General features: G+C 32.5%; 1 protein-coding gene across 10 annotated transcripts in view; it reads right to left on the minus strand.

Annotated features, from left to right (window-relative positions):
- Positions 1-8,140, minus strand: part of LOC145283838 (uncharacterized) — a 240,039-nt gene extending 231,899 nt beyond the window's left edge. For 3 of the 10 annotated variants that reach the window (XM_080132940.1, XM_080132937.1, XM_080132936.1), the window contains exon 1: positions 7,949-8,136. In XM_080132940.1, coding sequence (XP_079989066.1) covers positions 7,949-8,030 — 82 coding nt within the window. In that variant the 5' untranslated portion in view covers positions 8,031-8,136. Of the gene's footprint in view, positions 1-3,306; positions 3,332-7,948 lie in introns of those variants that run through there. The other 7 variants (XM_080132947.1, XM_080132941.1, XM_080132939.1 and 4 more) reach the window with 4 other exon arrangements.
- Between the last annotated feature and the right edge of the window lie 14,290 nt (positions 8,141-22,430).

The raw sequence follows: 22,430 nt of genomic DNA on the forward strand, positions 1-22,430 counted from the left end.
TATATATATATGATATATATATGATATATATATATATATATGATATATATATGATATATATATATATGATATATATATGATATATATATATATATATATATTATAATATGAAAATGCAAGCATGAAAAGTAATATGGTTAAGCTTAAACATGGAAAAGTAAAGGACTAGTTGTTAAAATTGGAAAAGAAAAGGACAAGATATTCTAGTAAAAAATATAATAACTTCTTAATGCTGCAATATTTTCAGTTATAAATTTATTATATTTTTTACTAGAATATCTTGTCTTTTTCTTTTTCAATTTTAAGAACTAGTTCTTTATTTTTCCATGTTTAAGCTTAACCATATTACTTTTCATGCTCGCATTTTTCTATTATAATCCATGATTTTTCCAGGCTTCCAAAAAATTAACATATTCTTTGTTTAATTTTAGTCTTATTTTTTTGCCCCCATAAACACATGTAATAATAATATACGGCACTCGTCTGCTTTCAATAAAATCCCCCAATTATCTCCCTTTCATGCTTTTCTGTTTCACTTGTTACTTCTCTTTTCGAATTAGTAGCAACAGTAGCCGCTGAAGCGACATAGATGCTATGGAAACGAGTCATAAAAAGCGTAGCTCACCTCCTTACATATTTTTACGCTTTTGAACACCAGAAAATTCGTCATAACTTTTCTTTTACTGAACGAAAATTAAATATATATATATATATATATATATATATATATATATATATATATATATATATATATATATATATATATATATATATATGAGCAAACAGTTAATAAAATATGTTAAAAAACACTTTGAAATGAGTTAAAAACATATTTAATCTGAAAAGGAAACACTAGATAAATGGATAGTCCTTAATCCGCGGAGTTTCGAAGAAATACTTTCCTTCTCATCAGAGGGTAGGAATTATATATATATATATATATATATATATATATATATATATATATATATATATATATATATATATATATATATATCTGAGAAGGTGATCTATAAACTGTAATAATTGTTTGAAATTTGGTCGAAAAACGAGTGGGCAGCGAAGCTTTAAAGTACTTCTAAATGATTAAAACTGCCACTTAACCATATATTAAAACAAGGTAGTGTTTGAATGATATATAATAGAAAATTGTCTCTGTAATAATAAATACGAAATCTGCATGAATTAAAGTATACTCAAGCATATTTAATGACCGGGCAAGGTCGGACACTCCTCGCTAGTATCCAATATAAAAGAATTTTTAAACAATGTTATTTATATAACATGAGTGTCTACAATTTTATTAATAAAAATTGTTTCGCGTTTTTTTTCTTTCTTTCTTTCTTTTAATTAGACGTTTGTTCAGAAGTCCTTCCTCTATGAAAAAGCAAAAAAAAAAAAAAATGTACTTGTGACGGAAAGAAAACGTACACCAAAATCATGTATATTGATCAAGTAGTTTTATTTGAATTTTTCCAATACACCCCCTCCGCGTGTTAAGAATGGCTTTTTAAAATCTCCTAAGTTTGATTTATTTAGTGTTATTCCTCATCTTCCTTGAGCTTATTTTCAAAATGGCGTCGCCGGATTGTTGTTCGTAGTTTACCCATAAATTTCATTATCTTATTTAAAGATAAAACAATTTTACATGGTTTTTCGTGTACGATATTTTCTTTCCGACACCGGGACGTACATACATCATACAGGTTTGTTTGTTTGTTTCTATAGAAGGTGATTCTGGATAAGCACTAAACATTATTAACTTAAAAAAAAAAAAACAATACTTATTAACTGACATTGCTTTAGGACTAGGAGAAAAGGGTAGTAACTGTTTTAATACTCACACTTTATCTTTTCTCTTAGATATCTCCAAAACAATGTGAAAAAATACGCATGATTCCGTGACGTCAGATTTGTGTTAACTATACAAACTATGGAAAAGCAGAAACGACTTAATGATTTTTAAAACCTTTGTTTATTTTCTTCAAACTGCAATTATCAATCTTTGTTATAATTTTGTTAGGTTTTAAGATTTACACAGTTTAGTGATTAATAATATTATAAAAATTTGTATATTAAATATGAAATACGGTTTTACTGAATGTTCATGTTCGGCTTCTATACTTTTGTTCGGTAAAAAGAGACAAACAAAATATGAGGGGGGGCTACCAAATGCTTAATATTTGTGCAATAATATTTGCAAATTGGTTTTAATCTGGAGATAAAATAGCTGACAAGAGCCATGTTTATATAAATACTTGATATTTAAAAAAAAACTTTAAACACAATTAAAAATCTATATTGTAATGGAACATTTTGAAATAATGGAATTTTAATCGTTTTAATCTTTTAAAAATTAATTAATGTTTACAACGTTTCTTTTTCTTGGCAATATAATGTATATATATATATATATATATATATATATATATATATATATACATATATATATATATATTATATATATATATATTAAAAAAAAACGCTATTTAAAAAAACAACAACATAATAATATTAAATTTATATCATTTTTTTTTTTAATTGCAACTTCAAAGTAATTTTTTGTTCAATACGTGTATTTAAATTAAAAAAAAATGTTTTACTTATTTGAACTCTTACATTTCATAATAAATAGAAATTTCGATAGTTTTAAATATATTTTGTTTAAATTTCCAAAAATAAATGGGGGGGGGCACGTACTGAAAAAATATTTCCCCTCGTATATTTTACGGAAACTGCATTTTATATGTAATTTCATTCTAAAATGGATAAGTATCGAAAATTTCACGAAAATCTGACTATTAGTTGATTTTTGCTAGATTTATTAAACACAGGTACGTTTTCACGTTCGAAATGCTTACTACATGGGAACGTTATTTTAAAGCGCCAATTATGTAAACACGATTTTTTTCTCGCAATTTCATTATTTTCGGGTTTTTATGAAAAATTAAAAAAAAAATTATTACTAGTTTATTTTGCCCTTCTTTTAAATGGTACAAAAATTATACTGATAATATTAATTTATAATAAAGTTACATCGTTTTACATATAGGGGGTGGGATAATTATGTGGTGACTTTTGGAGGTGCCTCGATCAGTGAAGAAGAAATCCTTCTAGACCGGAGCAAATTTTATTTTTGGGGAATTTGTAGAAATACCCTCCACCCCCAAAGTAGATTCTACATTTTTTAGATATTTACGTGTAAATTACCTTCCAATAGTGCTTCTGTAGATTAGTGGTATTTGAAACAAATGCATTTCAGGCAAAAAAGAAAAACAAAAAAAACAAACACTATTATGTATTTACGTGTCATGTCGAAATTCCAAAAATCATGAAAATGATCCAGCAGATGTGCTAGATCTAGTTTTTTTTTTTTTTACAAAATTGGATTCTTCAGACTACTGTTCTCATCTTTAGTGTTATTTGCACAATGTTTCAGTCGATGTAACCCCCCCCCCCGACTCTTTTCAAATGCATTCCATGACACAGTGGATAGAGTACTTAGTAAAATTCAGTTGTCAAAGTTACATTACTGGAGATTGAAGGTTCAATCCTCACTGCAGGCGACCTAAAAATACAACTGTGAATTACTTAGGACTTCTACCTAGTCATGACTTATGAAAAAAAAAAAAAAAAAAAAAAGCATGGTACCCCCATGAATTAAATAAACGATTCTATTTAAAATTCCGTGTAGATTTCCGAGTTCAACAATAAAGATTCCTGAGTTTATCAGAAAGATTCCCGAGTTCAAGAACTGAAGAATGTCAGAGGTTACATCAACCGAAACGGTGTGAAAATAACACATCAGATGAGAACAGTAGTCCGGAGAATCCAAATAATACAAATAACCAATCTTCATCTCAAAAATTCAGAACCATAATACACACTACAAGTTTGACATTTTGTATTTTGAAATGCCGGATGTTAATTTAAAGCAAGGGAGATAAGTCAGTTTGTCATACAGAATTAGTTGCAAAGAACTGTTTCACATTAAAACATACGATAAAACCGTATAAGTTGATCCATTTTATTTTTATGTGTAATTATTTTTCTACTGGGCCATTTTTCAAAATTTTTTGGAATGTATATTAATTTTGACACGACAAATAAGTATGTCATAATGTTTTCACTTGAAATGTGTTTGTTTCAAATTCTACTATTTTGCAGAAGCACCAAAATATTTTAAATTTTAAAGTAAGGGATCAGTTTCACGTATAAATTTAATGTAAAATGATCTCCATATTACAGGGTCACTAAGTGTATCAGAAATTTGGAGGAACTTTTGACACCCCTAACAGAAAACTGCGAATAAAATATAAAAAACTCGTAATTTCTCTTTTTAAAGTGGGTTGTTTGTTTTCTGTATGGAATATACTTCCAAAATAAACTATTAAAGTTGTTTAAAAATAATAGAAATATTATTTTTTATTTTTTAAAAAACAGTGTTTACAAAATGTTTACAAAATGCCGGCGTGCCTTTATGCAGCCAATTTTTTTACGTAATAAAATCAATAGAATTTTACAAGTTAAATATTTTTCAATTTTTAAACTTTAAAAATCTATCAAAATTTTTCTATTGGTTCAATTTTTACGATATTTACAGGGTAAATGTGAAATTCTATGCTCTTTCCAATAAACCAAATAACCAAATATAATATTTTAGGCAAACGTTTTTTTTTCAAATTCACCCCCCCCATTTTGAAATGTCTATTAAAATTTTAATAATTGATTTATGTACCAAAGTTTTATATATCACAAATTGAAGATAAAAGATCAATAAAGAAAATATTCTAATTTAAAACAAAAAAAAAAGAATAGTTTTTTGGAAATTTACCTGTAAAGCCCAAAGTGTATAAACTTTTTAAAAAAAAAAAAAACACCTTGATTTTGTTTTTTTTTGTAAATGAAAGCTCATGTTATGCTTATATCGTCAAGTAAATACCAGACGCTGACGGCAGATTTTTCTATTTTTTTCAGTGTTTTCTTTTTTTAGATATTTAAAAAAAAAAAAATTCAGTCGATAAAGAAGTATTAAAATATATCAATCAAAAACTTGTGTATTTCATTAAAAGAATTAAAAAAAAAAAATCGATGAAGTGGATTTTTTGTTTTAGGGGAAAACTTATAAGTGAATGTGCGTTTCTTTTTAAATACGGAGGACGAAAAATACTAATTTTGGTTAACACACGCAATAAAAAAAGAGACATTATTTATGTCACTTGGACAAATCCATATTTGATAAATTTTATTTTAGCAGCAGCTCTTTAAGCTTGCCACAAAACACGTTACGAAAATGCGATTTTCTACGACCCTCACTTTAAAAAACCCTTTTATTTAAAAAATACATGGAATTTAAAATATAAATATGGATAAATTCTTAACAATGAAGAATGGAACTACCCATTTAATAGTATTTTTTTAGGTAAGTGATTTTTTGACATTTATATATATATATACATATATTTATAAGCAAGTCAAAATATGTTGATTTTCTTTATTTTTTTTTTAAAGAAAACCGCTTAAAAAAAAACAACAAATATTGCATAATTTGCTATTAAACCTGTTCTTTTTTTTAATTTGGTCTTTGCTCCTTTAATTGAAAACAATTAGGGTTTGAATTACATTTTTCAAATAGTTATAAGCTTTGAAAGATAGTAAGTTGAATTATTAAAGTTCTGATCATCATTTTTAATGGCCACTTTCTGATACAGCTACAGGGTCACTAATTTTTAAGGCAGTTAAACAAAATTTATTTTATTGAAAAAGCTCATAACTTCTGTACATTTTGTTGGTGTTGGAGAATGGGGTGGGGGGCAGGAGAGTATCCCGAATGGAAAGTCATTTTTTTTTTTTTAATGACGGTACTTTACAGGGAACGTGGGCCCTGCGTAAACTGGTTTTTGTTTTAATGGCTGCTCCCTGAAATGCACAAAAGGTTTTCTTTCACTTTCTTTTGTGACTATTCAGAATGCACCTGACGTAGGAAGTCTTTGGGATTTCTAGCTCGATAAAAGTCAGAATATGTTCTGGTTAGTTTAGTGAGCCATTCTCTCAGGCATTACCTTTTCCTTTGAAAAGTGGAATAGGTTTATTTTTTATCGCCTAAGGTGCTCTCACAGGGAATACCGGCATGTCTCTAATCACAACAAATTCTGTAACATCCAGAGTGACCGCTTCTGCACCTACCACACACATATTAAAGTGATATTGCTTCTAATTTGTAGCAATTTTATTATTATTATTATTATTATTGGGTTTGTATTACTGTACACATAGATTCGAAAAAGTTGTAAAAAAAAAAATATATAACAAATAAATGTTATCAAAGGCAAGATAAGTTACTTTTCTACCAAACTGGATATAATTTTCGTGTTTTTATTCAATTTAACATGTTTATTCAGCTCGAAAACCATACAGTGTTTAGCGATGTATGTATTGGAAAATTCAAGATGGCGGCCGATTCTCTCTTTAACACGGTAAGTTTGGAAAAAGGTGTAATAAATAATAAACTAGACAAAATACTGTTAGAAATTCGCTCAATATATGTTACCGTGACATAACTTGACATATATTCGGTGGTTTTTCATAGTATTTTGTCTAGTTTATTATTTATAACACCTTTTCCTGAACTTACCGTGTTAAAGAGAGAATCGGCCGCCATCTTGAATTTTCCAATACATCGGTAAACACTGTATGGTTTCGAGTTAAATAAACATAGTAAATTGAATAAAAACACGAAAATTAAATCCAGTTTGGTAGAAAAGTAACTTATCTTTCCTTTGATAACATTTATTTGTTATATATTTGTTTTTTGACAACTTTTTTGAATCTATGTGTACAATAATACAAACCATTATTATTATTATTATTATTATTATTATTATTATTATTATTATTAAAAAAAGAAAAAAAAAAGGGAGGACGGAAAAACCGAGGAAGTGACCAGAGGCTTCCACTGGATAAGTGCGAAGAGAACTGGGACCTTGGGTAAGCTTATTGCCACTCAAATTCCAGTGAAGACCAATAGCCGCTGCCAACGAGAAATCAATGGCAAGCAGCTGTTGTGATAATGCACATTTATTTGCAAATGACAACATTTGTCAAATGTTATCGAAAGAGGTGGAGAACACTGGAAACCTGAGGAGACTTGTTGTCACTCAGCTTTCAGGGAACACCACAGGCTGTTTTCAAGGAGAGATCTTATGCGCTGTGTGAAAGCTCCTTGTGAGACAGTAATAATAATAAATTATTCGATCATTATCGTTACATTTAGTAAATTTTAACTTGTGAGCAAAACTTTGAACAAATAAATCTAACCTTGTTTCCTTTTCTTTTTATTCTTCTAAGTGAAAAAAAAGGATATACATTTGTAATATATATATATATATATATATATATATATGTATATTATTAGATAACAATCGAGGCCGCCAACGTTTTGAAAATTTGGCCTTTGTTAGGATTGCCAGATTGGCCTTTTTCATGGCAAATTTGACCTTTTTTACACAAGAGCGTAAAAGCAGGGACCATGGTTCCACGCAAGAGCGTAAAAAGGCCAAATTTGGCCTAAAAAAGGTCAATCTGGCAAGCCTTAGAAAGGCCAAAATTTCAAAACAAGATGGCGGTCTCCGTTGTTGTACATTTATTTTAGTCTAATAAAAAATGTTGAAAAAATAATAAAAATTACATTTTTTTCGGGTTTTATTTTAGCCTTTTTATCTAATAATGTGTTTTATATAAAAATAAATAATTTTTATAAATTTTTGTCTGTCAAATAATTTACGCCGCTGAAATACACATTTGCCTTTATATATATATATGTGTGTGTGTGTGTGTGCGTGTGTACAAAAAGGAAGCTTATGCCCTAAAAAAAATAAAAAAACAAAAAACAAAAAAAACTGTTTACATTCCACAGTAGTGGCACGTTTATATAAGATAAATTACTTACCAGAAAGGTGTACTTGTTGTTGTTCTTGTAAATTATTCACAATAAAAAAAAAATCGATGTCGAAATCGAAAATTATTAACATCAAATGTTGGCCGAGAGAATACACCCTAAGATTATAAAGTGAACACAGTTTGAGTAGAAACAGGATTTTTGGTGACAAATGGTTTTCACAAAAAAGGACAGTAGTAGTGGGCGGAGTTAAAAAAAAAAAAAAAAAAAAAAAAAAGACGGACATGTTGTCTATCGGACGTTTGGGTATCGGACATTTGACTATCTTATTTTTTATTTTATCTTTTTTTATTTATGTATTTTTTTTAAGAAGATAAGAGAGGGTTTGAGGGCCTGTATCAGCATTTACCGAACTGGTATTAAAATGTAGTATCGTTTGTAAATAAAAGTGATTTTAAATCACCGAGGATATTTTAAGGAGAGTTAGCAGTAGCCAGGCTACTCAGCAGTAGCCCAAAAAGTAAATGTGGTATTGTGGTGTCAACTACAATATTGGGACGATATTTTTTAGTCGATAAATGGAGTTTTCAGATAAAAAACAAAAAAAACAAAAAAAAAAACAATGGTTTCTACTGATTTTTTTTTTTTTTTTCAATTCTAATAAGTAACAATGGTAGCTTCCAAATTATGCAGTCGGAATTACCTGAATATTACTGAATTACTAAAAAAAAAAAAAAGAAAAAAAAAAGAAACTTTAATCGTGGTAGCAAGTGAAAAATTGCCGCCATCTTTTATTTTCTTTAATAAATAGTTTTCTACCTTATCGATTTTCTTAATTTTTGGATATAATCTTCTTAAAAATATGAGAAATACGTAGATACCATTGTATTCGTGTGGAATTCAGTCCCAATAGTGTAGAAACGCCAAATTTTGTATGGACCTTTGTTGTGATAAGGTGCAGCGTGCAGGGTATTATGGTATCCATTTACTGCACAGTAAAGAAACAATAGGGATTAGTAATTAATGCAAAAATGAGCACAAATTAAATCACATTCAATTTTGCAGAAAGCACTCATTATCAGTCAACGGGCTATAAGAACTAAAAATCATATATTATATCTATCTGCTTGTCTCACTTTTTAACTTGTTTTTAACGAACTAAAAAGTCTATTCTTACTTAAAAAATATTTTAGTAAAATAAAAAATAAATAATAATAATAATAATAATAATAATTTAATAATAATAATAATAATAATAATAATAATAATTTAATAATAATAATAATAATAATAATAATAAATGATAATAAAATAATAACCAATAAAAAATAATAAATGAAAAAAAATAATAAATGATAATAAAAAGAAGTAATAAATGATAAAATAATAAATAATAATAATAATAATAAATAAATTATAATAAAATAATTATGATAATAAAAAGTAATAAATGATAATAAAAATAATAAATGATAATAAATTAATAAAAAATTAATAAATGATAATAAAATAATTATGATAATAAAAATAATAAATGATAATAAAAACAAATGTTAATAAAAATAATAAAAAATAAAGAAAAATAAAGGATAAAAAATAATAAATTATAATAAAAATAATAAATTATAATAAAAATAATGAATAAAAAATAATAAAGATTAATAGAAAATGATAAAAAATAATAAATAATTTTGAATAATAATAAAATAATAAATGATAATAAAAAGTAATAAATTATAATAATAATGACTAGACATAGGCTGGCAATAACCTATGCATTTGAAACAATTGTTCATTGGGAATTCTAGAATATTCCATTTTCATACTAAGAGGATTCAGTGTAATAAGTTGGTGCGATTTGGAATATTCCATTTTATTTTAAGGGATGTTCAGGATGATAACAGTCGAAGCGAATTAAGATGTTAATATATGGTATGGACTCCTTCAGTTTTTGACAGACTATGGATACCCCTGCATGTAAAATTTTTGTGACAGAAGGTCTCCTGAGTCGACATTGTTAAATACCAGTGGCAATGAAGTGTATGTAAAGGACGACTGGTAACAAATGCTGAGATAAGCAGAGAGGAGATACAATGCCTAGAATTCCTAAATGGTCACCCATCTGGTACTAACCAAGCTCAATGTTGCTTAACTTCAGTGATCTGATGAGAACCAGTGTGTCAACGTGATATCTATATATATATATTAATATATATATATATATATATATATATATATATATATATTAATATATATATATATATATATATATATATATATATATATATATATATATATATATATAATAGATACTAATTACAAGAAAAAAGGAGATAACACCAATAATAGTGGAAACGTTAGGAACAATACCCCTCAAAATTTAGAATCAGAGGGATGAATGAGAAGATGCAACGGATAACAATAATGAAAATTGCAGAAATATTTAGGAAAACTTAAAATGTTTTTAATTGCCAGTGAGTGTATGACCCCAATAATTCCGACAATTTTACTTATAACTTACGGTTTGGACAATCACCCAATCAGAAGCTTCAAACTTTATTATAAAAAATATCGAATTTTGGATTCAATTCAGTTTACTATCAACCTCTGTTTCAAAACGACTGAATCATGACTGCATTGATTCTTGGCCGCCGTCTTTGTTACCAAGAATTACTCAACACTCAAAATCATGACTGCATTGATTCTTGGCCGCCGTCTTTGTTACCAAGAATTACTCAACATTCGAAATTATGACAGCATTGATTCTTGGCCGCCGTCTTTGTTACCAAGAATTACTCAACATTCGAAATCATTACTGCATTGATTCTTGGCCACCGTCTTTGTTACCAAGAATTACTCAACACTCGAAATCATTACTGCATTGATTCTTGGCCGCCGTCTTTGTTACCAAGAATTACTCAACATTCGAAATTGTGACTGCATTGATTCTTGGCCGCCGTCTTTGTTACCAAGAATTACTCAACATTCGAAATTGTGACTGCATTGATTCTTGGCCGACATTTTTGTTACTAAGAATTACTCAACACTTAAGATTTTGACTGCACTGATTCTTCGCCGATTTGATTTACTACCGCCATCTTTGTTCAACATAATGTCTCAACACTTAACAACCTTAGAATGTAGAGACTAATTCACATTAGCTACAGGCGCTAGAAACTGATACAGAAGTAAAAACACTAAGAAACACCACATAATATCAAGAAAACTGAAACCGTATAATTTTGATTTACCCACACTACCCTAAAAAAAAAGTGTCGGCATCAAGTGGTACTACACCAAATATTCTTGAAGAGCCCAGAAGGATAGAAAGACTGAGGAGAGAAAGCACTAATCAAACTTACCACTGGATGCGTGTAAAGATGACTAGGACCTTGGAGAGGCTTATTGTCACCCAAATTCCAGTGAAGACCAATGGTCGCTGCCAATGAGAAACCAATTGTAAACAGCTGTTGTGATAACACAAATTTGTTTGCAAAAGTTATCTAAAAAAGGGAGGAGTACTAGAAATTTGGCGAGACATGTTATCACTCAGACTTCAGTCCAGGGATCATCACAAGTTGTTCTCAAAGAGAAATCTTTGATGATGGCCTCTGTGAAAACTCTTAGTGAGTTATAATAATTTCTAGTGAGTCTCAATGTACACATCAAATGCAAAAATAAAAAAACTAAACCCCTACTACGATACTTTTTTTATTTTTTTTTTATTACATTTTCACCCCAAACAAGGCAAATTGCCACTTTGGTGTAGGGGGCTACTATCAGGGGCAACAACTACTGGGGTACTATGTAGGGATTTGGGCAGCAAGGTGTCGGTTCACGTTACACTTGAACTTCTGCACGTCAGTACTGTTGGGGAAGCAGGGACCTGGAATGGAATTCCAGAGTCTTGCGGTTCTGGGGAAGAAACTATTGGAGTAAAAAGATCTTTTACATCTAGGGAGCTCTACAGTGTGGGGGTGGGATCTAGTAGCCTGTCGGGTTTGTCGAGGGTGCTCGCGTCGTGGGGGCACAAGTGATTGCAGTTCATCAGAGCATTCACCACTAAAATACTTGTAGAACAGGCAGAGGGATGCAACATTTCGTCGATGGGACAGAGGCTGAAGCTTAGATGCCAGTTCAGGGCCTATCAGATTTGCGACTCTCTTTTGAACCTTGTCAAGGAGCGAGAGACTAGTAGCAGATGCACCAGCCCAGATGTGGCAGCAATACTCCATACATGGGCGAATGGTGGCCTTATAGAGGTACAGGATACTTTCGGGTGTTAGTAGTTTTCTAGCACGGTAGAGAGAGCCTACCTTTCTTGCAGCGGCCCTGGCAATGCCTTCAATGTAATTGTTCCAACTCATGTTTCCTGTGAACGTTAGGCCAAGGAGTTTGAAAGATGGACTCTCAGATAAAGGGTCGTTGGCCATTGCTATTGGTGGTAGAGAGGGTTTCTTGTAATTATTGAATGAAACTAGTTTAGTCTTGGCAGCATTGAACGCGACCAACCACTTTTGTCCCCATTCCACTACAGATTGGAGGTCTTCCTCTAGTGTTTCTGCCATTTCTTTAGAAATGTGTTCATTCGTCTTCCTGTCGTCTTACTATCCCATTGATTACTGTACACGCAACAACCCTTATCCTTGAGTGGCTTCCGGGCCTTGATAAGTGGTGACCTCCATGTAAGAAAAAAAAAAAAGAAAAAAGAAATATAGTCACCATATTTATAAATTATAAACCTGTCAAGGAAGAGGCATACTATGGAACAACGATAACTGAAGTTGATCACTTTCTAGTTAAAAGACAAGGTTATAAAATAAATAATGTTCCTGACAATTTATTTTTGTTTGTTGCAACCAAGGAAAAATGCAAGAAAAAATAAAGTAGTTACATGTTATTGTTTCTTTTTTTTATATATAGATATTACTAAATGAGGAATCATTTCTAGTAAAAATCCAATAAGTATTATGCATCTAAAATTGAGAAAAGCATGCTTGAAAAGTGTATTTTTTCTTCATTCATCTTGAATTGGTTTTCAGTTTGTAGAATTAATCTAGTGAAATTTTAGGCTGCAATAATTCTCTCCTGTTACATTGTATGAATGTTGATTAATTTCCCCTATTGAATTAGCGAAGTAACGTAAATTTAATGGAAGTGTATTTGATTAAACAAAAAGTAAAAATATTCTGAAACCGTTTTAGCTTCTATAGAAATAAAAATAGGTGTAAGGGCGACAACTCTGTTGAAAATCTATTCTGATTTGCTGTTCGAATAGGATTAATAATATTTTACCGGGGACAAGCCACCGATAGTAAATTAATGTAGTTTTGCTTTGTGCTAGTTAATTATTAAATTACTAACATTTTAATAACATTTGCAGGATAGAAATTATATGATTACACCAATTTTAAAAATGAATATTTTCGGTAGCTGAATTGATTTCCTAACAAAATTAGTTTTGTAAATGTTCAGTTAAGAAATTTTAATGGGCAAATTTACTCTGATTAAATTTTAGCTATTTATTAATAATTTATGAATAACATCTCTTATATTTTAGGAATAATTTTTTGCCTTCATTTTGAACTTAGATATGAAAGTATCGCTAGGATCGAATAGATTAAAATATAGCGCTATAAAAATTAACATCTGTTTAGGGGTCTGAATTCCTGTTTTTTTTTTTTTCTTCAGAAGTGTGCCAACATATTATAGTAATAAAGATTTCCATCTGCTTTTACCTACATTTATCCTTTTTTTTTAGCCAAGCAACAAAAAAAAAAAAATCTCAAACTGTTTTTTTCTAACAAAAAATAATTCTGTCTCTGGTGAGTTGTTTTGTGAATTTCCACTATTCAATGAAACATGTGTAATACACACCATGTCTCCACAACCTAACATATAATAAAAAAAAGGAAGAATTATTCCCCATCCAGAAAAAAACATTATAGCTTGGCAAACGCAGATAGCACATACAAATTCATTATGATCAAGCTACGAGCCAGGATCCTATTTTGCACACATTAACAGTCCCATTCACCCATTATAATAAAATCTTACATTTCTGTTTTCATATTGAGTATTATTTTTCATTTCAGTCAATATAACCTTATTCAGGTGTATTTTGTTGAACTCTGTAATCTTTCTGTTGAACTTTGGAATCCGCATGGAATTTTAAACAGAAACATGAAGTGTATTTTATTTATTTATTTGCGGACTATTACCCTCGTCTTTTATAGTTGTTGTTTAACAACGTTTCAGCCAACTATTCCTCTGGCCCTCGTGAGGTTGTTAACCATGGGCATGGAATATGTGCCTATATTAAAGATGGCTTTCTATGTGGTAGGGACATCTCCAGGGAAGATCCTAACTTACCCTATATGTGCTTCCAGGATGCTTTAGCTCACACTACTGCATTTATATTTACTCTCTATCGCCCCACAACAGCGGAGTTACTATCTTTAAAAGCATATCTGAGAAAATTGACCAAGTCCTATCTACTTATCCTTCAGCTAACATTCACGAATGTGGAGACTTCAATGTTCACAATGTTGAATGGTTGACCCACTCAAACAAGACCGATGATGAGGGGAGGTTCTGTCATGATTTCTCCATTGCCTATGACCTCACTCAGATTGTTCATGAACCCACCCGTGTGCCCGACAATGACACCCAGTATGCGAGCCTACTATACCTTTTTCTCACAACTTGCCCTGAACTATGTTCAGTTTCTGTTCTGTCTCCTCTTGGATCTTCCGACCACTCTGTTGTATCAATTAAGATAAAAATGAAATGTAATAAATCCCCAGACGTACCTCTCCATCGTACAGTATATCGATACACTAAGGCTGACTGGGATAGCTTCCATACATTTATATCGGATCTACCTCTGTGTTCCATGTTTAAAAAGGATGTGTCCTCTATAGTATCAGACCTGACCGAATGGTTAATTGTAGGTATTGACCGATTCATACCCTCGAAAAAATGCCAGCAAAAACCTAACAGCCAGCCATGGTTCTCTCCAGAATGTGCTGTTGCCATTGCGTACAGAAATCAGTTTTTCCACTGCTTCCAACGTAATAGATGTACTGAGACTAAAGCCACTTTCAGAACCAGCAACCACTGTAAAAAAATAATAAAGAACGCAAAAGAGTTGTATGCTCAGTCCGGCAAGTCCAAACTAGCTGAGCAGCGGCTTGGTTCCCATCAGTTTTGGCAAATAGCAAATAGAATCCTGAACAGAAGCATGTTCTCTATCCCAACTCTCATAAATGGACCTGAGGTAATCCTGTCAGCATCAGACAAAGCCAAACTCTTTGCCAAGAACTTTGCCGCTAATTCTAACCTTTGCGACCAAGGCTGCCAACCTCCAATATTTCCTCCTGTATCAGAAAACATGCTATGTGATATACAAATATATGTACGTAATGTTGCCAAGCTAATCAAAAACCTTGATTCAAGTAAAGCAACCGGCCCTGACGGTATTCCAATTATAGTACTCAAAAGACTTCAACCAGAACTTGCGTCCATCCTTACAAAACTGTGTAAACGTTGTCTTAAGGAGAATTGCTTCCCGTCACCCTGGAATATCTCATCAGTATGCCCCGTATTTAAGAATTCAGGTGATCGCTCATCTCCCTCTCAGTATAGGCCAGTAAGTCTCCTGTGCGTCATGAGTAAGTTGCTGGAATCTGTGTTAAATAGAGAAGTAATCAACCATCTTAGCAAAAATAACCTTCTTAATGACACGCAGTATGGTTTCCATTCTGCTAGATCTACAGCAGATGTGCGTACAGTTATATTCCATAGGATTAGCGAATCTCTTGACGGAGCCAACCTTTCTAGGACAATTGCTCTTGACATATCAAAGGCCTTTGATAGAGTATGGCATAAAGGTTTACTTCATAAGATCTCCAGCTACGGTATAGCTGGAAATGTCTTCTCAATTATTAAATCATTTCTCTCTGATAGGTTCATAAGAGTAATGTTTGATGGGCAGAAATCAGAAGCTCTTAGTATTAATGCTGGAGTCCTTCAGGGGTTAGGGTTAGGGTTCCATCCTGGGTCCAACTCTCTTCCTGATCTGTATTAATGATCTGCCAAATCACATCCTTACATCATTCGGAGACATCTATGCTGATGACACTACTATCTATGGTAGCACATCTAAGACCGTAAACGACCAAGTTCTCTCTGATTCTCTCTCCTCTTATCTTGAGCAAGTGGTACAATGGGGAAAGAGGTGGCTTGTTACTTTTAATGCATCTAAAACCAAGCTTTTATCTTTACATCATCAACGCTCTGATCCACATCTGGCATCAAATGAAATGAATGGCTCTCATCTTCAGGAGGCCTCAAGTTTTGACAAGCTTCTGGCCTTGACCATTACTCCTGATCTTAAATGGAACACGTACATCAAATCTGTTGCCAAGGCCGTTGGAAAAATGGTGGGATCTTTCTATCGATCCAGTAGATATCTCACTGCTGATGCAATTCTCTATCTATATAAGAGCCAGGTACGTCTAAGGATGGAATACTGTTGCCACATCTGGACAGGAGCTGCTAGAAAGGACTTGTCCTGCCTTGATAGAGTTCAAAATAGACTTCGTAGCCTCGTAGGAGATGTCCTTTTCTCTTCCCTGCAACCTCTATCTCACAGAAGAGATGTTGCAAGTTTGTCTCTGATGTATCGTTACTTTCATGGAAAGTGTTCGACTGAGCTTAAGTCTATGGTCCCCCCTCGCCAAACTTTTACAAGAAACACTCGTCTAGCTGAAAACACTATCAATAATTCCCCCCACTCTTTATCTGTGCCTAAACCTAAACGTAGATTCCATGAACAAAGCTTTTTTCTTAGAACTGCACGCCTGTGGAATTGTCTTCCGTTTTCCTGCTTTCCGGCTGACTACAATATGGTTGTGTTCAAGTCTAATGTAAATAAGTTCTTGATGAGCCGTTCCATATAAGTCATCAAATTTACCGAATTTTCATTACTAATGATTACTATATTGTCCAATTTCTACTGTACACTCTTTAACCCTTATCCTTGAGTGGCCTCTTGGCCTTGATAATGTGGTGATTCCTGTGTAAAAAAAAAAAAAGGAATGCTGAATCTTCAACTGTATCTTCAGTAATTACTGCCTTCAATAGTTGTTGTCATCTTACCATGTATTTAAAAAATCCTTCCTTTGTTAGTTTTCGATTTTCGTGTGCATATTATGGCTATTGTAAATGGGAAATTAATTTATTTGTTTTAAAATCTATTATATTATTTAAATGGGCAATATCCCAAAGCCGGCCAATATACAAATTACTCATTTTAAAAAGAATTCCAATAATAAATAATATAGAATCATGAAGGTAGCATATTCTCGTTCCTTCAGCCATGAGAATAGTAGTCAAAAACACTCAAATAATAAAATAATCCTCATCTCAAAAATTCAGAAACGTAATACCCTCCAATTATTTTTAATTGTAAAGGATTGGTCTCTTTGCTGCTTCGGTTGCTTGGAGACCTGGGTAGAAAGTACCAATCAAGAATCCGTTCTTGACAATCAGCTTGACTGGTTATGGGCCAAAAACTGGCTCAGTACCTGTTGAACTGAGGTATGCTGCCTGGGTATTATCTAGGAGGTTCATCTACCTAGGTCTTGTCACCCACCTTTCAGGTGGAGCAAATTTATTGCTTGTTGCTTGAGCTACCCCTTCTAGGGAATGCCAATGGGAATGTCCAAGCAATTTTTGCTAGGGCTGATTGCCTCTTCTTTTAGGGGTGCTGGTTTGACATCCCTGCCTTCTGACCTTATGTCACATCTTGCTGTGGTGGGCAGCAAGTAAATATGTACCCTTTCTTTGTATACAACTTTTATTGCTCTAAAAACGGTAACACAGCAGTATTAAAAGGTATAACGAGATTGTCAAATAGAACAGACTGATAAGAGTTGTGAGTCTCTTCAACATGACTGAAGGTCGATGTTCAATTTGTAAACCACATTGATATATATTTTTCCTTATTATTAAGTTGGAAATTTAAATTTGCTTTTTTTCTTTTAATCGCCTGAAATATGTGTATATAAATTAGCTTAAATATTTTTTTCCTTTGTTTAAATAAAAAATTTCTATATGACAAACAAGCAAAAAAGATATATAAAAAATTAGCTGGGGTGCCCGGTGTTGCCTGCGTGTTTGGAGGTGTGTGTTGAGCAAAAAAAAAAAAAAAAAGTTGTAGTAGGCAGACAGGTTCAAACTCGTACCGCGAAGGAGGAAAAGAATGTGAGAAAAAAAAAAAAACGTTACGTCTTTGCTGTTGTGCCCATCGCCAAACCGGAAGTGGCGAAGGTTCAAATTAAGGCTAGTCAATCGAAAAGAGGGAATGACTTTCGAAAATATCAGCAAAAAAGTGACCCCTCCCTGCAGAAAAGTGTCCAGTTGAGGATGAAGGAATTCATTTTTTAGCCAATTTTTTGATATTTGTCGTCCGAAGGGTCGAACTTCAAAACGATATCAATCCCGTGAAAATCCGTCGCCTTTGTCGAAAGTTTTAGGTAGAAATCCATCCATACATACATACATACATACATGGTGATTGTCACTTCTTGACAGAAGAAGACCATCTTTCTCTTGATTTATTGTTGATTATTCATTCCTTTCATGTACTTTTGAAATATTGTTATTTTTATTTATTTTTTTATTTTATTTGAATTTTTTTTTTAATTTAAAAAAATTTATTTTATTTTATATATATATATATATATATATATATATATATACATTTATACACACATACATATATACATATATATCTATCTACTGTGGGAACGAAGGTGGCTCTTCAGACCATCCCTGCTCTTACACAGTCTGTTGCAAAGGTCACACTTAAGCTGAGATTGAGGGATGCCAACTGGTGCTGCTCTACTGTGGACGTTCATATGACGCTTCAAGCCTCCACTCGATTTGCAGACGACAGAGCAAACAGAGCATGTGCCCCGCAGTTTTTCCCCATCGAAGAAAGATTGATCTCCATGTGATCGCTTGTGGCTAGCTAGGCCAGCTCCGGATAAAGTCATTTTACTGCATAAATTACAGATGTGGTTCTGCACAAAAGTCTCTGACAGACCTGATATATCTGACAGATTTTTCTTCCGGATATCACACTTCATTTTTGCATGCTCATATTTTTTCTTCTCAAAGCTATCACAGCCATGATAGACCAAGGAGCGCCACTTTTTACAATCATTGGAAGCACTTTCCCAACTGAACACGTCAATTCCAAGAGCTTTAAGATTATCTTTGATGTTATCCCTAAAGCGTTTCCTAGGTTTATGCTGTGGACGCTTTCCTTGCATAATTTAACCATAGAACAGGCACTTTGGCAATCTCTCGTCGTCCATCCTTGTCAGATGTCCAGCTCATCTCATCTGGTTGCGTATAATCAACTTCTCGATACAAGGTATGTCAGCTCGCATGAGAACATCCATATCAGGTATAAAAGAGCTCCACCTGATGCCTAGAATGTGTCTCAGGAATTTCTGGTGCACTCTCTCCATGACTTTTATGTGTCTACCATAAGTTGTCCAGGCCTCAGAAGCGTAAAGCAAGGATGGTAAAATACAAGATTGATAGACACTGATCTTTGTATGAATAGTTATACCCCTGTCAGACCATACTCGCTTCTCTAAGCCACCAAAAGCCTTAGTGGCACGCTGTATCCTATAGTTGACCTCAGCATACAGGGTTCCATCTCTGGCGAGAGTACTACCCAAATACACAAATACACAAATATGTCAACCACGGCAAGTCTCTGGTTGTTGACAAAAATATTTGGTTCCACATACAAACCACCGGGTGGAGGTGTGAACATGACCATAGTCTTCTTAAGACTAATAGTAAGGCCAAAAGATGCACAGGCCCCTCAAAACAGATCCATGATACCCTGCATATCCCTCTCATTATGTGTTACGAGATCAGCATCATCCGCATAAAGCAATTCACGAACCAGGTGCTGAAAGGTCTCTGTAGAAGCATGAAAACGACAAAGATTAAAGACCTTACTTGTGGTTCTGAAATGCAAACAAACCCGCAGAAAACATTCCCTAAAGGCATAGGAAAGCATAGTTGCAAAATAAATAGGAAAAAGTGTAGGTGCTGGGATATCACTCTGCTTGACACCATTGTAAACGAAGATGGGTTCTGATAGGCATCCATTGAAGTTCAGGCGAGCCTTCATATTAGTGTGGAGCTCCCTGAGTAATTGTAGAAATTGAGGTGGGCATCCCAACTTCCCCAGAATTATCCATAGGGCATTTCTGTTCACCGTATCGAAAGCCTTGGTCAAATCAACAAAAAACCTGATAAAGTGGAGCACGGTCTTCAGTACATTTCTCCTGCAACTGCCGAGCAGAGAAGATCATGTCAATGGTTCCTCTTCCCGGACGAAAGCCACTTTGGCTTTCTGGAATGACAGATGGACAAATATACTTTAACAATCTATTGAGTAGAACTCTGGAAAATACTTTGAAAACTGCTTCCAATCCCACGATAACTTCCACAGTCAGTCCTGGACTCCTTTCCCTTGTACAGTGATATAAGAATTGCATCAACCCAATCCGGATGAACAGGAACACCCTTCCAGACATCAGTGATAAGATGAAGAATTTCATGAACAAGTTTATCACCCCCATGTAAGAGGACTTCCACAGGAATACCATCAAGCCCTGGAGCTCTCCCAACGTTCACTTCCTTGATTGCATCTCTAATTTCATTCTCGGATGGGAACTCAGACATTTCATCGATAAGCTTCTGCTGTGATAAAAATTCATTGATGAAGTCCTCATCAACATTAGAGGGGTTGTCAAAGAAATCAAAATACTGCTCAGTCCAACGAAGGAGAATCTTGTTAGGATCCTTTATAAGGGTAATTCCATCACTTGAGAGTAGGGGAGATGTAGATAGTGTTTGAGGACACTGATTCTTCAGTTGGCAGAGTCACTTTTGGAGAAAACCCTTGCTTACTGTTGGAGGGACTCTCGACCTCCATGAGAGGCAGACAACATTTTATGATGCAACTCATTTTTAGCACTTAAGAGTTGAGTAATTTCAGAATCATTATCATCAAACTAATCTTGATGTTTAGATCTGCAGAAGCCAAGAACATCTACACTTATTTCATAGACTGTATTTTTAAAATGCGTCCATGACCCATCAAAATCAGTAGAATTAACTACGGATCGAAGCTTTTCACGTACACTTGGATCATCCAGCTTGGACACATCAACCCGCCTAGGAATCTTAACACCACCCAACCTACACTTCCTCCTTATACAGATTTTCAACTTCCCACATACCAAAAAGTGATCTCGAAAATATCAGCAGAAAAGTGACCCCTCCCTGTAAAAAAAGTGTCCAGTTGAGGGTTAAGGAATTAATGTTTTTAGCCAATTTTTTATATTTGTCATCCGAAGGGTCGAACTTCAAAACGATACCAATCTCGTGAAAATCCGTCGCCTCTGTCGAAAGTTTTAGGCAGAAATCCATGCATACATACATACGTACATACATACATACATACGCACATACATTTAAACAGACAGGTAGATTTATATTATAGATGTACACCTTTACATATCTATATTTTAAATATTGGATGTCAAAGTTTATACAAAAATGTGTGTTTTCACCTACCTAATGTCACTAAGGTCAATAAGACTTGCTTCTAAAGTTTTTTTAATTTGTATTGTACACATAACATGTAAAAAGCATATCTAAAATGTACGGTTTAAATAAACTGTAAAAAATATATTAAATTTAGAGATTTTTTAAAAAGATTGCAGAAAATAAATTAAAAACTTAAACACATGAGAATTAGTTAAAAATACACATAAAAAAAATGACTAAATAAGGTTAAAAAAAAAGAAAGAAGAATATCAAAAAGTTTAAATAATATAATAGATTTTAAAACAATTTACAATTTACAATAGCCATCCGAAAATTGAATACATTTCTGACAAAGGGCGAATTTCTGAAATATTACAATATGGATCTTTCATTTGACCTTGCTGATGCAAGTAAGAATATTATATATGTAAAATATTATATATTTAGGGGATTAGAACAAGAGTCTAAAGAGCAGAGTATATTTTAATGTATTAGTAAATTCATTAATACAATTAAAATAAAAGAAAAGAAAACAATGCTCGTTGTAATGTAGATATATAATAAGTTCGATAGACATATATGTCCTAAAACTATTTTGCTATTGAGTAAGATGATTGATAATTTATAATTAAAATTAATAATTAAAAATAGGTTTCACAAGGAAGAACAAACAAAATCAATAAATTGTACGATCGTTTCGGAAACAATGTTTTTATTGTGATAGACAGTGAGTCTTGGACAATAATTTTATGATATAGTTTTTTTACCAAATGAAATGAAAAAAAAAATTAAGGGGAGAGAATGGCCTGTATCAGAAAATTCCGGATAAAGCAAGTAAGTGTGTAAGTAAATGCATATTTTATATATATATATATATATATAT

Source organism: Euprymna scolopes, chromosome 8 (genome assembly GCF_053919585.1).
Source record: "Euprymna scolopes isolate OS-2025 chromosome 8, ASM5391958v1, whole genome shotgun sequence".
Classification (NCBI taxonomy): domain Eukaryota; kingdom Metazoa; phylum Mollusca; class Cephalopoda; order Sepiida; family Sepiolidae; genus Euprymna; species Euprymna scolopes.